This window comes from Papio anubis, chromosome 4 (genome assembly GCF_008728515.1).
Source record: "Papio anubis isolate 15944 chromosome 4, Panubis1.0, whole genome shotgun sequence".
In the NCBI taxonomy this organism is placed as follows: domain Eukaryota; kingdom Metazoa; phylum Chordata; class Mammalia; order Primates; family Cercopithecidae; genus Papio; species Papio anubis.
In genome coordinates, this window is record NC_044979.1 from 16,549,977 (window position 1) to 16,567,735 (window position 17,759).

The 17,759-nt window shown below is 43.6% G+C and overlaps 1 protein-coding gene across 1 annotated transcript in view; it reads right to left on the reverse strand.

The window, feature by feature from the left end:
• Positions 1–17,759, reverse strand: part of MGAM (maltase-glucoamylase) — a 145,584-nt gene that overhangs the window by 7,660 nt on the left and 120,165 nt on the right. The window contains 10 exon segments of the mRNA XM_031664961.1: positions 1,806–1,862; positions 3,037–3,065; positions 3,068–3,126; positions 3,732–3,880; positions 4,577–4,693; positions 4,786–4,823; positions 4,943–5,076; positions 5,884–6,022; positions 6,840–6,927; positions 7,415–7,549. Coding sequence (XP_031520821.1) covers positions 1,806–1,862; positions 3,037–3,065; positions 3,068–3,126; positions 3,732–3,880; positions 4,577–4,693; positions 4,786–4,823; positions 4,943–5,076; positions 5,884–6,022; positions 6,840–6,927; positions 7,415–7,549 — 945 coding nt within the window.

Here is a 17,759-nt window from a genome sequence, read left to right on the forward strand (position 1 = left end):
GCACTGCCAAATGTCCCCTGTAGAAAAAATGCTCTCATTTGAGAGCTGCTACTTTACAGGTAAGAAGCAATTATTGTTGACAACATGTAAACAAATATGCATGGCTGTGTTCCAATAAAACTTTATGTGCAAATCAGCGAACAATCAGATGGTTGTAGGCCATAGTTTGCCAGCTTGTGCTCTAGAACGAGTAATAGGTATCCAAACTTGGCAAGATTAATTAAGGTGACACTTCTTCATTAATCCTAACTAAAAAATTCATCTTCATTTTAACTAAACATCAAAATTTCATCTTTTTCTAAACAGCTTTCACCATGATTTCTTGTGTCTTTCCCTCTTCAACCAAAGACATCTTCTGTTACTGAATGAGAGACTCAACATGCACACTCAGGACAAAGGCCAGTCTCACTTAAAGAAAGTTGGCCACTCTTCCTAGGGAAGACCTGGCTGGGAAGCACAGAGCAGAGCCTTAACATGTTACCACCCTAAGGGCAGATCCAGACTAGCAACAGGAAGGGGAGTCTAGAGCAGTGGGGAGGATTTGGGCTCCAATGGACTGAGAAGAGAAGGAACAAAATTGTACATCCTTCTCCAGTTTTCACCTAATCTCACTGCAGTCCCCTTGGATGAAAGGGGCCAGCACATGCTCTGCTTCTTGTAACCCTGTTTGCACCCCTTTGCTATGTTGCCAGCCCTCAACTTTGTTCTCAGAAAGTCAGAAGAAGAGGCCTCATTAGAGACCAAGGAAATGCCTTCTTTGATTCTACCCCAAGAATCAGGGTCTGACGGCCAGGCGCGGTGGCTCAAGCCTGTAATCCCAGCACTTTGGGAGGCCGAGACGGGCGGATCACGAGGTCAGGAGATCGAGACCATCCTGGCTAACACAGTGAAACCCCGTCTCTACTAAAAAATACAAAAAACTAGCCGGGCGAGGTGGCGGGCGCCTGTAGTCCCAGCTACTCAGGAGGCTGAGGCAGGAGAATGGCATAAATCCGGGAGGCGGAGCTTGCAGTGAGCCGAGATCCGGCCACTGCACTCCAGCCTGGGCGACAGAGCGAGACTCCGCCTCAAAAAAAAAAAAAAAGAATCAGGGTCTGAGTTCTCAGGGTCCCAGCAAGAGACCACCACCCCAGAGCTGCCCTGGAAGACCCTGGCTTCCCAGCTGAGTCTTTGGGAATCATACTAGCAATGAAACTATGCAGCAAGGAGCTCTTCATTGCTGCCTCATTTCTAAATGTACTTGCACTGCTTAGACTCACAAGGGTTGGGTCCCACACCTCTGTGTGTGTTTTGCACATTGTCTAATCACTTGTGTGCCTTAGGTAATTATGTGCATCACCCTTCTTTGAGCATCTATGCTATGGAAGGAGATATTTAATAAAAAGACAGAGACAAAAAGGCCTCTATGCTTACGAACTTACAGCAGGCAAATATATAAACATTAAAAACAAAACCTATAGTTTTCAACACAATCTCAAATGTTTGCTAGCATCTGCCTTTACAAAATGTAGTAAATAGCAGTGATATAAGGAAATATTAAAAACTAACACAAAGAGAACACCCACAAAATCAGACCCTGAGTGAGATGCTTTATGTGTTACTTCACAACGGTTCTATGAGGGAAGTGGTCTTACTCCACTTGGAGGTGAGAAAACTGAGGTTACAAGGGTTAAAGTGACTTATCTGTAACCCACCTTACAGCAGGTGGGTTACAGATCCAGCATTTGACCTAAGGTCCACCAGATCTAAAGCCTTTGTTTTCTCTACCATTTTCCCATGTTGTATAAACATTCAGAAAAACTTACCGTGTAGTAATCGTACCAGCGGGCTCTAGGGAAATATGCAGTGACATTTCTGGCATTCTAAAATGAAACACAAACAAGGTAAGACAGTGGGCACCATTTTCCAGGAGAGAGAAACCAAACTGCTTAGGAAAGAGGTTAAATAAATGTGATGGCCTTGGGCCCACTTGCTTTCATCTCTCAGGAGGTCGGCTATTGGGGAAACCTTCCACCCCTTTTTCTTTTTCAAACAGGGGAGATTTGTCTACCCAAAACAAGTGGCATTCATAAAGCACTTTGGTATCCAGGACTTCGGGAACAAAAAAAATCAATATTTGCTTATAGAAATAGGCTTACGCCATTCACTCTTAAAGAGACAAACAACTGAGGTTGTGTCTGGGGCAGAAAAAAATTTTGTGGGTACAATCAGATTTGGGGGCTGGGCATGGGGTGGCTCACACCTGTAATCCCAGCACTTTGGGAGGCTGAGGAGGGTGGATCATGAGGCCAGGAGATCAAGATCATCCTGGCTAACATGGTGAAACCTTGACTCTACTAAAAAAAAAAAAAAAGAAATTAGCCGGTCATGGTGGTGGGCGCCTGTAGTCCTAGCTACATCGGGAGGCTGAGGCAGGAGAATCACTTGAACCTGGGAGGCAGAGGTTGCACTGAGCTGACATAGCGCTACTGCACTCCAGCCTGGATGACAGAGCAAGACTCTGTCTCAAAAAAAAAAAAAAAAAAAAAAAGATTTTGAGGAGGTGCAATTAACTGGTATTTTAATCAGAAGCCCAATCAACAACAGAAGTAAAGAAATGCCTTTTACTACTGGGAGGTGCTGCTGCACAGGAAGGGAGGGGTAGCCAGCAGCAGTACGAGTACACACATTGCCAAGTAATCCTTCTGAAGAGTTGTAATAGTGCTAGGAGATCATTATGAATTCTTTACGACACTGCCCCCATCTGACCTTCCATTCCTTATTTTAGTTAACGAAGAAATGATTGTGTCATTTAATACACTATGAGGTGTTTTCTTCTTGATCATCCTATGAACCAGAATTGTAAGGCTCATTTTAAAGATGAAGGAGCTGAGGCCCACAACACCTAAGTGATGGACTTCAGCTCAGAAGGGGAGGAAGAGACACAGAGAGAATAAGAAACCATGTCTTAGGACCCCCACCAGCTCAGGCCTCTCTCCTCGTCCTTTTCCCCAAGCCTCACAGCTGCGATCCTCCCTCCATCGGAGGCCTCCATACTCCGCAGCTCAGGACAGGGCTGACCAGGAGGCTGGGCCCAGCAGGAACTGACTGTCTATGTCCCACGTCACCTGGTCTGACCCTGGAAACCTGGAAATGGGGTGCCAACAAGAGCCCAACAGAGCCCCAGCCGAGAGACTCTGAAGAAGCTCCCTCAAGTTCAGACCCAAAGAAATTAGAATCCAGCTGCCCCTAGGCCTTCCCTTGCTTTCCCTGGGCTAGCTTCATCAGGGCACACCAGCCTCTGCTCTCCCCCGGGATGTGCCTAAAATGCTCAGATGTAGATGTGTTCCGTCCTGTAAAATACTTAACCATATTTCTTAACCATGTCACATTTTAAATGCAAGGATGGCCTTTTTCCCTCAAATCTCTTCCTGAAATCCTTATCCTGTGACCTGGCTACATATAACGAAACTGCTACAAAAGGTAGATAGGTCTTTGCACAGCCAAATTAGAAAGAAATTATTCCATGCTGTACTGCATCATTTCAGTTTTTGTTCATTCAATAAATAGCCTTTCATTAGTGACCTATGGCATGTATAGCACTATGCTAAAGACAGTAACGAAGTATGGTCTTCACCTGAAGAGCTCACGTCAAAAAGCAATCATGTCTTTAATTTGGAAGAATTCAACTCCCACCATATAGAATGTAGTAAGTCATCCATTAGTCATCAGGATCCCTGCTGGACACTCACTCATGAAGCAGAGGCCGCACAACAGTGATGCCCTCCGTGTGGGCCTTATACATCAAGGTATACAGATATGGCAACAGGGTGTATCTGGTCTGCAGGACATTTCTGGAAATGTTCACAAAAGCAGCATCCCAGGACACAGGGTCTTGTCTCTAAAGGAGAAAGAGAACAGTGTTGGGAGGTCACCCTGAAATTTCTAGGAGATTTAAGAAAGCATATTCCTGTTGAAGATCACTCACAGCTAAACAACAGATAACCATACATGAGGCCCAGAGAATATTCTTAACAGACTGGAAAAGGTTACTGTAGTTTTCCTAGGACAGATAACAAAATTTCACTGTAAGACATTCTTTTTTGGTACATTTGGTACAATTCTGCCTAAACAACAAGAACAAAATATAATAATAATCTAAAAAACACAGAGGAATATGGTTCACTGAGGGCACAGCGCTTAATAATTTTTAAGGGTGTAGTGGCTCATGCCTGTCATCCCAGCACTTTCAGAGGCTGAGGCTAGGAGTTCAAGACCAGCTTGGGAAATATGGCAAGATCCCATCTGTATAAAACACTCACAATAATTTTCTGGGCACATTGATATGTGCTTGCAGTCCCAGCTATTCAAGAGGCTGAGGTGGGCGAGTCTCTTGAGCCCCAGAGATTGAGGCTGTAGTCAGCCATGATTGGGACAAGACACTGTACGATCCAGCCTAGGCAACAGAGTCAGTCCCTGTCTCAAAAGAAAAAACAATTTTTAAAGATATCACAGGAAATCAGACTCCATTAACTTTAGATCAGAAATGGAGGTTGTGTTTCAAGTGAAACACGGGAGGTTGAAGCCACTGTCCTACCCTGGTCCCAATGGTGTTGTGGTTTCTTGAGAAGGGGTAAAAGGCCCCCAGCTGCATCCAGCGAACACACATCTCATATTCAGCATCTTGAAAGAACCCACAGATATCTGCTCCTGTCTGAAACAAGGCGAAATCAAACAAGCCTGCTGATGATTTCTGAAAGATGTCCCCACCTTCTTGGTGCTTAGGAGGATCCCAAGGACACTCACATAGGATATGCCGCGGAAGAGGCTGAACTCCATCATGCCTGCAATGAGAAGCACAGCAGTGTCACACCAGGCTCTCACCACCCTGCCTCCTCACCTCTTCCCCAAGGATCCCAACTCCCTGCCCTACCGGCACAGGCCCTGGGAAGGAGCCACGCACCAATGATAGATTTCTTCAGCTGATCCCACGCGGCCGTGTTGTCTCCCAGCCAATGTCCTGCCCAGCGGCCAGAAGAGGGAAATGTGGAGCGGCTGATGACGACCCCTCGCTGTCCCGTCACCTCCTGCATGGCTCTGGTTGGAGGGCAACAGGAGGTGAACTGAGAGCACGGCCAAGGGAGCAAAGGCCAGAGAGCTTCTGCTCCCAGAGCCCTTGAGCCTAGTCAATGTTTGCTGCGTGATTGGAGGGAACATGGGAATCTAAGCTGCAATGGGGGCCCCACTGATCCCAGATAATGGAGATACGAGTCACGTGTTCTCACAGTGCTTTACAAAGAACTTCACTGTAGCGATCTCACTGAAGTGCCCCAAAAATAGAAAGAAATCACTAAATCTTGCTATTGGCTTACTCAGTACTTAGTTTTCTATATTTGAGGAGGAACACAGTGAAGATCATAAGACTGTCCTTAGAAGAATTCATACCATTCGTTGAGTTTGCAAAGCGGGACTGTGCTAATTCAGTAGAATACCAATTACCCTCCACCAAGAATGGCCAAAAATTAAAAAAGTCTCCAAAGATGATCCACTTTGAAATAAAGGGGAGAGATGCCCAGTCTCTGTGTTCCTTCACCTCCTGTAACTAAAGCTATTGCACCGCCGGCTGCCCTGTGTGATCATTATGGTGTCTCTATGTGTGTCGTTCCCACCAGGATCATTAAGTTTTTCACTGGTGGGACCATGTCTTATTTAAATCTGTCCTCCTCCTTTTCATCAGAGGGCCTGGCTCCACATCAATGAGTATTTGTTTAATAAGAATCATTACACGGTTGTCATGAGAATCTTCTTAACCCCTGGAATGGGAATGAAAGGAAAACTAGGGTGGCTATGTCAGTCCCTGGCAAGCCCTCCGGGTTGTGACAGCTGGAGAAGGCAGAGACTCACTCGTATGTGGGTCTGGTCTGGGACCACCCGTACAGGTTGTGCACGTTGTAGTGCTGCACCAGGGAGCCGTCTGGGAGGATCTGCTGACTCTCCATGCACAGGGTCTTGCTGCTCAGGCCCCTGTCCCTGGACTCCAAATCTGAGGAGGAAGAACTGGTGAGGTGAAATTCAGCCCTGATTCTGTTTATCCCTGACCTCTCCTCAAGGGATTAGACATTGGATCTTAAGACTGACTTGAGTCCCTGCCTGGGTCACTCTCCATCTTCCCAGAGACATGAGCACAGAGCCCCCAGCTCTGAGTTGCTATGGCACCTGCAGTGTTTCCAACATCAAGTTCACTGAAGAAAGCAGAGGTATCAGGAAGAACGTACAGCTGTCGAATACTACATGACAGACTCTGATTTTGGCTTTTGATGTGTCAATTATTTCATGTAATTCTTATAATTCTATGAAGAAGACCTCATTATCTATCTTTTACAGTACAGCAAACCGAAATTCGGAAATATCGCATAATCTGTGAAAAGTCACAAAACTCCTAGAGAGAATAATTTCTGGAGCTAAGATATGAACCCAAGTATAACTCCAAAGTCCATCAGCTCTGCAATAATGACAAGCCAATAATTTCCACCCATTGATGACACCAAAAAATTCCTGTGATGGAATTCACATAAGCCTAAAAAACTAACAAGCCTAAGTGTGAGAACCCTTTGGTGGCATGAGCACTGCTAAGTGATTTCTGGACAAATTCAAGAAATTTGTTCAATGAGTCTAGTCACTTGCACTTGCCCAGCTGGGTGAAGCATGTGCAGAGCTTTTGTCTCTGGTCCCCAGTAAACCACAGCAGCCTTAAGGATGTGCCCTGAGCTATCCAGGCACACCCCTGGCCTTGGGGCTCCTCCAGTGTAATCCTTCTTCCAATCATGGCTCTGCCAAACAAGGAGGCCAAGGCTTCTTACATGGCATGTAGGGAGGGCGGTTCAGAGAGGTCTCCCTGCAGCCTGGAGAAACTGCCCCATTCACGAAGCTTGATGGTTCATTCATATCCTAGAAATACCAAACACAGACATACCTCACTCTTTAAGATAATTACATCCGGCCAATTCTGAGCCAAGGAAGCAGTGAATAAATTGTTCAACATCCAGTAACCCCTGTAGATGCCAGCCCTGGGAGCTTCATCAAATCCTAGTGATAACTGGCTAGAAAGATTAATTCACCCCTGCAGAACAACTGGCTAGAGGGTTAAAAAAAAAATCTCTCTCAAGGTGGGCGTGAGGCAGTGAAAGTTCCAAGAAATTCCTAGTCAATTGCCTCAGAGGTTTTATAGTAGGAACGTCAGGTCTGGTATAAGGTGTGAGGGCTATCAGGCTGTTCCCCTCCTGAGAGAAGGAAGTGTCTGATGTGTCCAAAGTCTTCCTTGGACAATGACTATCCTCTTGACTGAAGGTCAGTGGTACATATACTCAGGCACACAAAGATAGACAAGTGCCACAGGTACACACACACACACACACACACACACACACACACTTACAATCCACAGGCCATCAAACTTCAAGCTCCTCTCTGGATTCTGTGGATTATTGTACAGTTCTTCTATTTCCCTCTTCCACCACTTGGCAGTTGAATTACGGAAAAAGTCTGGGAAGGCCACGTAAGCTCGATATAGCTGTAAAATATAAATATAATTTGTATGTCCCACACAAATATATAAGACAGCAAACAGACACTTACTAAGAATGCAACTCACATAGATACTGGAGCTGCATGGTGACAGATGACCTGAACAGGCCCTAAATAATGTTATTGGCTTATTAGAGAAATGTCGAATGAGAAGAGAAATTAGTGGAATTTGCACACCTTCCCAGCACTTGGAAAACTTCCAAAAATTGTTCTCTTCATATTGACATGGATGATGACAATCAACACCCGGAACTCATGACCTCATGCACTCGATGCCCAACCCTCAACATCAGTCTTGCCATTTCCTAAGCACTCCTCAAAGACAAAGCCAGGGATAGACTGCAGACATGAGATGCATGGTAATAGGATAGGAAGAAACACCCAGGGAGTCCCTCCTTCCCTCCTATGTCATTCCCACTGAGAGAGGGGAGGAAGGAGTAAGATTACATTTCAGGATATTAGACTGGTACACCTCAGTGTTTTCTACAATTTCAGAATCACATGACAACTATAGCTGTTGGAACATAAATTGAGAGGACTTAAAGAGGACATTTCAACTTCCCCTTATTCTCATCTTTCTTCAGATAATAATAGCATTGTTAAGATGGCCGAATAGGAGCGGCTCCAGTCTTCAACTCCCAGCGCCAGCGACACAGAAGACCGGTGATTTCGCATTTTCAACTGAGGTACTGGGTTCATCTCACTGGGGAGTGCTGGAAGATCGGTACTGGTCAGCTGCTGCAGCCCGACCAGCGGGAGCTGAAGCAGGGCGAGGCACTGCCTCACCTGGGAAGCGCAAGGGGGAAGGGAATCCCTTTTCCTAGCCAGGGGAACTGAGACACACAACACCTGGAGAATCGGGTAACTCCCACCCCAATACTGCGCTTTGAGCAAACAGGCACACCAGGAGATCATATCCCACACCTGGCTGGGAGGGTCCCACACCCACGGAGCCTCCCTCATTGCCTATCACAGCAGTCTGTGATCTACGGCAAGGCAGCAGCCGAGGCTGGGGGAGGGGGCGCCCGCCATTGCTCAGGCTTAAGTAGGTAAACAAAGCTGCTGGGAGCTCGAACTGGGTGGAGCTCACGGCAGCTCAAGAAACCTGCCTGTCTCTGGAGCTCTCTCTCTCCACCTCTGGGGGCAGGGCACAGTAAACAATAACAAAGCCCAGCAGATACCTCTGCAGACCCAAACGACTCTGTCTGACAGCTTTGAAGAGAGCAGTGGATCTCCCAGCACGGAGTTGAGATCTGAGAAGGGACAGACTCCCTGCTCAAGCGGGTCCTGAAGCCCTGAGTAGTCTAACTGGGAGACATCCCCACTAGAGAACCCCTGATCGACACCCACACCTCACAGGGTGGAGTACACCCCTAGGGAGGGCTTTGGCTTGAGAATGAACCAAGGCCTTGCTGTTTCAATGTTCTATCTTCTGCAGTCTCTGCTGCTGATACCCAGAGCAAACAGGGTCTGTTGGACCTCAAAGCAATCTCCAACAGACCTACAGCTGAGGTCCTGACTGTTAGAAGGGAAAACTATCAAACAGGAAGGACACCTACACCAAAACCCCATCAGTACATCACCATCATCAAAGACCAGAGAGGCAGATAAAACCACAAAGATGGGGAAAAAGCAGGAGTGAAAGCTGGAATTCAAGAACAAGAGCACCTCGGCAAAGGGCGCGGCTCATCGCCAGCTGCTCGGATCAAAGCTGAACGGAGAATGACTTTAATGAGATGAGAGAAGAAGGCTTCAGTCCATCAAATTTCTCAGAATAAAGGGAGGAGTCACGTGCAAGCATAAAAGAAACTAAAATCTTGAAAAAAGTGGAAGGAAAAGAATTGTGGCTAGACTAGTAAAATGCAGAGAAGGTCATAAACGAAATGAAAGAGATGGCATGACACGAGAAATACGGCTGACCGTCACAAGCCAGTAATAACGACTTCGATCCAACTGGGAAGAAAAGAGTATCAGCGATTGAGGATCAATCAGATAAATAAATGAGAAAAAGAAAAAAAGAAAGAAAAATAAGACAAAGCCTGCAAAATTGTATGGGATTATGTAAAAGGAATAAAATCTACATGAGTTAGGGTGCCTGAAGAAATTGAGGGGGAGAAGAAATGGAACCAAGTTGGAAGAAACACTCTCTTCAGGATATCATCCAGAGGGAACTAACCCTAGTAGGGCAGGCCAACATTCAAATCCAGGAAATACAGAGGAGGCAGCCACAAAAGATGCCTCGAGAAGAGGCAACTCAAGACACATAATTGCCAGATTCACAAAGTTGAAATGAAGGGAAAAATCTTAAAGGGCAGCCAGAGAGAAAGGTCGGGTTACCCACAAAGGGGAAGCCCATCAGGGCTCACAGCAGATCTCGGCAGAAACTCTCAAGCCGAGAAGTGGGGGCCAATATTCAACATTCTTAAAAGAAAGAATTTTTTAAACCCAGAATTTCATATCAGCAAACTAAGTTTCATAAGTGAAGGAGAAATAAAATCCTTTACAGATAAGCAAATGCTTAAGAAGTTTTGTCACCACTAGTACACAAGAGACTGAAGGAAGCACTCAACATGGGGAGAAAGGAACAACCGGTACCAGCCATCTCAAAACATGCCAAATGTAAAGACCATCAGAGGCTAGGAAGAAACTGTATCAACTAATGAGCAAAATAGCCAGTTAATATCATAATGCTTGGGATCAAGTTCACACATAACAATCTTAACCTTAAATGTAAATGGACTAAAATGCTCAATTAAGAGACACAGACTGGAAGCTGGATGAGAGTCCAAGACCCATGGTCCTGCTGTATTCCAGGAGACCCATCTCACACACAGAGGCCTTACACTGGGGCTCAAAATAAAGGGATGGAGGAAGATTTACCAAACAAATGGAGTGGAGAACAAAAAAGCTGGGGTTGCAATACTAGTCTCTGATAAAACAGACTTTAAACCATCAAAAATCAAAAGAGACAAAGAAGGCCATTACATAATGGTAAAGGGATCAATTCAACAGGAAGAGCTAACTATCCTAAATATATGCACCCAATACAGGAGCACAGATTCATAAAGAAGCAAGTCCTTAGGACTTACAAAGGGCTTGGGCTCCATGTAATAATGGGAGACTTCAACACTCCACTGTCAACATTAGACAGATCAGCGAGACAGAAAGTTAACAGGATATCCAGGGTGAACTCATCTCTGCAGCAAAGCTGGGGCCTAATGAGACATCTATAGAACTCTCCTTTAAATCAACAGAATATACATTCTTCTCAATACCACATAGAGTACTTATTCCAAAATTGACCACATGGTGGAAGTAAAGAACTCCTCAGCAAATGTACAAGAACAGAAATTAGCCTGAAACTGTCTCTCAGACCACAGTGCAATCAAACTAGAACTCAGGACTAGAAACTCAATCAAAACAACTCAACTACATGGAAACTGAACAACCTGCTCCTGAATATTTCTACAGATTTTTATACTTGAAATGAAAGGCAGAAATAAAGATGTTCTTTGAAACCAATGAGAACAAGATACAACATACCAGAATCTCTGGGACACATTTAAAATGAGTAATGTAGAGGAAATTTATAGCACTAAATGCCCACAGAGAAAGCAGGGAAAGATCTGAAATTGACACTAACATACATGAATTAAAATTAGAGAAGACAAGAGCAAACACATTCGAGAAAGCTAGCAGAAGGCTAGAAATAATAAGATCGAGCAGAACTGGAAAGAGGAGATAGAGACACAAAAACCTCAAAAAATCGAAAATGAATCAGGAGTTGGTTTTTAGAAAAAAGATATATAAAAATTGACAGACCACTAGCAAGACTAATAAAGAAAAAGAGAAAAAGAGAATCAAATGTAATTAAAATGATAGGGATATCACCACCGACCCCACAGAAATACAAACTACCATCAGAGAATACTATAAACACCTCTACTCAAATAAACTACTGGAAAATCTGAGAAAGAAATGGATAATTTCCTGAACACTTACACTCTTCCAAGACTAAACAGGAAGAAGTTGAATCCCTGAATAGACCAATAGGCTCTGAAATTGAGGCAACAATTAATAGCCTACCAACCAAAAAGTCAGGACCAGATGGATTCACAGCTGAATTCTACAGAGAATTACAAAGGAGGGAGTTGGTACCATTCCTTCTGAAACTATTCAATCAATGATAGAGAAAGAGGGGAATCTCTAACTCATTTTATGAGGCCAATATCATCCCTGATACCAAAGCCTGGCAGAGATACAACAAAAAGAGAATTTTAGACCAATATCCCTGATGAACATGATGCAAAATCCTCAATGAAATACTTACAGCAAACCCAGTTCAACAACACGTCAAAAAGCTTATCCACCATGATCAAGTGGAATTTCATCTGGGATGCAAGGCTACAAGTTCAACGATAGCAAATCCAATAAACTATAATCGCGCCATAAAGCAGAAGAACCAAAGACAAAAGAACCACATGGTTATCTCAATAGATGCAGAAAAGGCTTTTGACAAAATTCAACAGCCCTTCATGCTAAAAGCAGCTCAATAAATTCCCGGTATTGATGGGCATTACCTCAAAATAATAAGAGCTATTTATGACAAACCCACAGCCAATATCATACTGAATGGGCAAAAACTGGAAAAATTCCCTTTGAAAACTGGCACAAGGAACGGGATGCCCTCTCTCACCACTCCCTATTCCAGCATAGTGTTGGAAGTTCTGGCTAGAACCCGAATTAGGCAAAGAGAAAGAAATCAGGGGTATTCAGTTAGGAAAAGAAGAAGTCAAGTGTCCCTGTTTACCCAGATGACATGATTGTATATTTAACCATTGTCTCAGCTACAAAATCTCCCTTAAGCTGATAAGCAACCAGCAAAGTCTCAGGATACAAAAATTAATGTGCTAAAAATCACAAGCATTCTTATACACCAGTAACAGACAAACAGAGAGCCAAATCATGAATGGTGCTTCAGAGTATACAATTGCTTCAAAGAATCAAATATAGGAATCAACTTACAAGGGATGTAAGGGGGACCTCTTCAAGAGGAGGAACTACAAACCTGCTCACTGAATAAAGAGGACACAAACAAATGGAAGAACATACCATGCTCATGGATGGAAGAATGCTCGTGAAAATGGCCATACTGCCCAAGGTAATTTATAGATTTAATGCAAAGCCATCCAAGCTACCAATGAGTTTCTTGCTTCACAGAATTGGAAAAAACTGCTTTTAAAGTTCATATGGAACCAAAAGCCCACATCTCCAAGACAATCCCTAAGTCAAAAGGGCAGCGCTGGAGACATCCATACCTGACTTCAAATATACTACAAGGCTACAGTAACCAAAACAGCATGGTACTGGTACCAAAACAGAGATATAGACCAATGGAACAGAACAGAGTCCTCCAGAAATAATACCACACATCTACAGCCATCTGATCTTTGACAAACTAAGAGAGAAACAAAGAAATGGGAAAAGGATTCCCTATTTAATAATAAGTAGTGCTGGGAAAATTGGCTACAGCCATAGAGTAGAGAAAGCTGAAACTGGATCCTTTCCTTACTCCTTATACGAAAATTAATTCAAGATGGATTAGAGACTTAAATGTTAGACCCTAATACCATAAAATCCTAGAGGAGAAACCTAGGTAGTACCATTCAAGGACATAGGCATGGGCAAAGACTTCATGTCTAAAACACCAAAAGAAACAGCAGCAAAGCCAAAATTGACAGAGGCTGGGGATCTCATTAAACTAAAGAGCTTCTGCACAGCAAAAGAGAAACTACCATCAGAGTGAACAGGCAACCTACAGAATGGGAAAATTTTTGCAATCCTGCTCATCTGAGCAGGGGCTGTATCCAGAACCTACAAAGAACTCAAACAAATTTACAAGAAAAACAAACAACCCCATCAAAAGTGGGCAAAGGATATGAACAGACATTTCTCAAGGAGCATTTCATACAGCCAACAAGACACATGAAAAATGCTCATCATCACTGGCCATCAAATGCAATCAAAACCACAATGAGATACCATCTCACACCAGTTAGAATGGCGATCATTCAAAGTCAAGGAAACAACAGGTGCTGGAGGTGTGGAAGAAATAGGAACACTTTTACACTGTTGAATGGGATTGTAAAACTAGTTCAACCATTATATGGAAGCAGTATGGGATTCCTCAAGGATCTAGAACTAGGTGCTTATATGACCCAGCCATCCATTTACTAGGTATATACCCAAAAGGATTATAAATTATGCTATAAAGACACATGCACCGTATGTTTATTGCAGCACCCCTATTCTAATAGCAAAGACTTGGAATCAGCCCAGTGTCCATCAGTGACAGATTGGATTAAGAAAATGTGGCACATATACACCCATGGAATACTATGCAGCCATAAAAAGGATGAGTTTGTGTCCTTTTGTAGGGACATGGATGCAGCTGGAATCCATCATTCTTAGCAAACTATCACAAGAACAGAAAACCAAACACAGCATGTTCTCACTCATGGTGGGAACTGAACAATGAAGATCACTTGAGACCGGGAAGAGACATCACACGGGGCCTATCATGCCAGAGGGAGGGGGAGGGGGAGGGATTGCATTGGGAGTTATACCTGATGTAAATGGCGAGTTGATGGGTGCAGCACACCAACAAGGCACAGAGTATGCATATGTAACAAACCTGCCGCGTTATGCACATGTACCTTCCCCAACTTACAGTATAATAATAATAAATAAATTTAAAAAAAATAATAATAATAATAGCATTATTTTGTTTTTATTAACCTGAAGAGCAGTTCAAGGTACAACTTCTTTTTTTTTTTTTTTTTTGAGATGGAGTCTTGCTCTATCACTCACCCAGGCTAGAAAACTCTGCCTTCCAGGTTCAAGCGATTCTTTTGCCTCAACCTCCTGAGTAGCTGGGATTACAGGCACGCATCACCACACCTGGCTAATTTGTGTATCTCTAGTAGAGAGGTGGTTTCTTCATGTTGGCCAGGCTGTTCTTAAATTCCTGACCTCAAGTGATCCACCAAACTCAGCCTCCCAAAGTGATGCGATTACAGGCATGGGACACCGTGCCCAGCCAGATACAACTTCTTAACTACATTGTAGACTTTTGAGAGCAAGAAGCTTGTTTTATATTCATCTGAGTGATATTTATATTTTGCACAATGCTTAGCTTAGAACTTGACACAAAAGATATACTCACTGTTTAATGGTGGGTTCACACCTCTTACAAGCAGCAAATGTTGCTTGTTATGGAACATTATGGTCCTTTGTATGTCTCAGTAAATAGCCTCCTTTATGATAATCACACCATTGTAAGAGTTAAAGAGCTAAAGAATGCTGGTGAGGAGGGTGGGGTAGGCAACAGAATGAGGACTTGGTCTAGGGGAACTCCAGTTCTTATACACAATTGACAAAAGGCAGGTAGGAACCCATATGTCTACATAAAGGGCAAGAAAAGGAACATAAGAAAACAGAAACAGATCAGCCTACATGGGTCTGGCTGTCAAGGATGTGAGAAGACAGTGGGTCACATCACGCAGAATCTTGAGAGAAGTGGGCTTGCCAGGGATGCCTTTTGTGAGGAAATGGAGGTAGAAACCAGGAAACTCGACAAAGATAACCTTTCATCAGAAACAGAGAGCTCCAGATCACGCAGGGTTAGAAACAATGGGATAGGTGGGGGATGGAGAATTAGAATAAAGAGAGTATCAGCCACATCTGAGTCAGAACTGTATCCCATACAGGGTACACGTGGGGAACCCTGCCAGCCATGATGTAGGAACTTCCCTAAGTACTGCTCGGATGACCCCTACCAACTTCATAAAAATGTTCTGCCGTTCTCCAACTTGCTGGCTCTGCCTTATACCTGTGCATATTCAAGTCTTGCCTTTGTGGCTTCTGCCTTCACTTTCTCCACTTTTCAAACAGTGACGTACCCACCCACACACTGGGCCTCAGGGTCCCCTAGCAGTCTTTTTGTAGCACATCACATGCTATGAAACGCAATTCATAGATCTCAGCACATACTTATTGAATTAAACCACTGGAGCTTTGGACTCAGAAATCTGCTTTCGTGGGACTCTTGGCTATTTGTTTTATATTCAGTGAAGCCAGACCTGGATATCAGTGGCTTCATCCTCACCAGCTTCATCGAGTGGGTCTTACTATTAACAATATAAATATTAGGTTGGTGCAAAGGTAATTGCAGTTTTTGTCATTACTTTTAATAACTTTCTTTCTTTCTTTCTTTTTCTTTTTCTGAGATGGAGTCTCGCTTTGTTGCCCAGGCTGGAGTGCAGTGGGTCCATCTTGGCTCACTGCAACCTCTGCCTCCTGGGTTCAAGTGATTCTCCTGCCTCAGCCCCCTGAGTAACGGGGATTACAAGCATGTGCCGCCATGCTTGGCTAATTTTTGTATTTTTAATACAGATGGGGTTTCACTATGTTGGTCAGGTTGGTCTTGAACTCCTAAACTCATGACCAGCCTCCCAAAGTGCTGGGATTACAGGTGTGAGCCACTGTGCCCGGCCTACTTTTAATAACTCTCAGTGGCAAAAACCGCAATTACCTTTGTACCAACCAATAGTTATAATTATCCTATCTACGAAGACTTATCTCTTATGAGCTAACTAACAGATTCTGTGACTCCCTAATGAAGAGTTTCTCATCAGGGGCACAACTGGCATTTGAGGTGAGAGATATTTTGTGGAGAATTCCCTGTAATCAGAGCTATCGACATCCTTGCCCACTGCCCATTGAATGCCTCTGGTGTCCCTGTGATAACCAACTCTGCTCTCAGATTTCCAAATTGCCTCAGGATGGCAGTGTTGCCCCTACTGGCTGATGAACTGTGGGGTTCTGATACTGACTACTTGATAAAAGTCAAGAAGCCCATGACTCAGAACTTCTCTGGCTGGGCAAGTTCCTGTGTCCATGTGGGCTGCTTGGACCCCTAAGCTTCAAGTGATTCTCTGTGACAGGTGACGAGAGGACAGGAAGCTAAGTCTTCTCCCTTGAATAGTATACATACATACATACATACATACATAGAGATAGATGATAAATAGGTAGATAGATGATAGATAGATAGATAGATAGATAGATAGATAGATAGATAGATAAGGGATTTGGATAGATAGGGTGAGTGGATGAATAAAGGTAGAGATAGAGAATAGATAGATAGCATAGAATGATAGACAGAGACACATAGATATAAATGAATAGGGTGGCTGGATGGATGAATAGATAGATAGATAGATAGATAGATAGATAGATAGATAGACAGACAGACAGATAGATATAACCTGAGTAGATACAGTGGATAGACAGACAGATAGATACAGATAGATGAAGTAGATGATAGATAGATGATACATAGATAGATAGATAGATATAACCTGAGTAGATACAGTGGATAGACAGACAGATACAGATAGATGAAGTAGATGATAGATATATGATTGATTGATAGATAGATAGATAGATAGATAGATAGATAGATAGATAGATAGATGGATACAGTGTGTGGATGAATTAATAGATCGACTGGTAGATACATAGACATGATAGATTGAAGATAGATAGATAAATACATAGATATACATAAATAGATAGATACTTGTTCAGTAGTAGACAAAAGGAAACCAGCCTTGAACTGAGTCTGACTGGTTCTTGCCAATCTTCAAAACCTGCCCCAGGTTCTGTTTTGTTCGTTTTGTTTTACTGCATCTACTGAGAGTAAATAAAGACATGCAGTCCAATAGCCAAGCAGCCTGGTCCCAAGTGTGTCTCATTTTAAATTAAAAAGTGCTACTGCTGCCAACTGGCTCTGGGATCCAGGAGGTCAGAGACGGACACCAGAGAAGAACGCATCACGGGTTTGCAGTACCATCTGTTCTCCCTACCCTACTGGAGCTGTGCCAGGCCTTAGCCCCTGGCTCCAGATTGTGTGGTTCTGTCTAATATATGTCTTTCCCTCTAGGACTCACCACTTGCCCTGAAAATCAACTTATCTGGATAAGGCATGAATATTTGGCCTAACTCTTGCCAGTCACATTCCTGGTGACTGGAATGTTTCTCCTGCATCTCTGTCCATGGGCTACGATCTTACATTATGTAGAAAGAACCCCAAAAAGAGGTCTTCACGCCTGGGCTTCTGAGTGGCTGCTAAC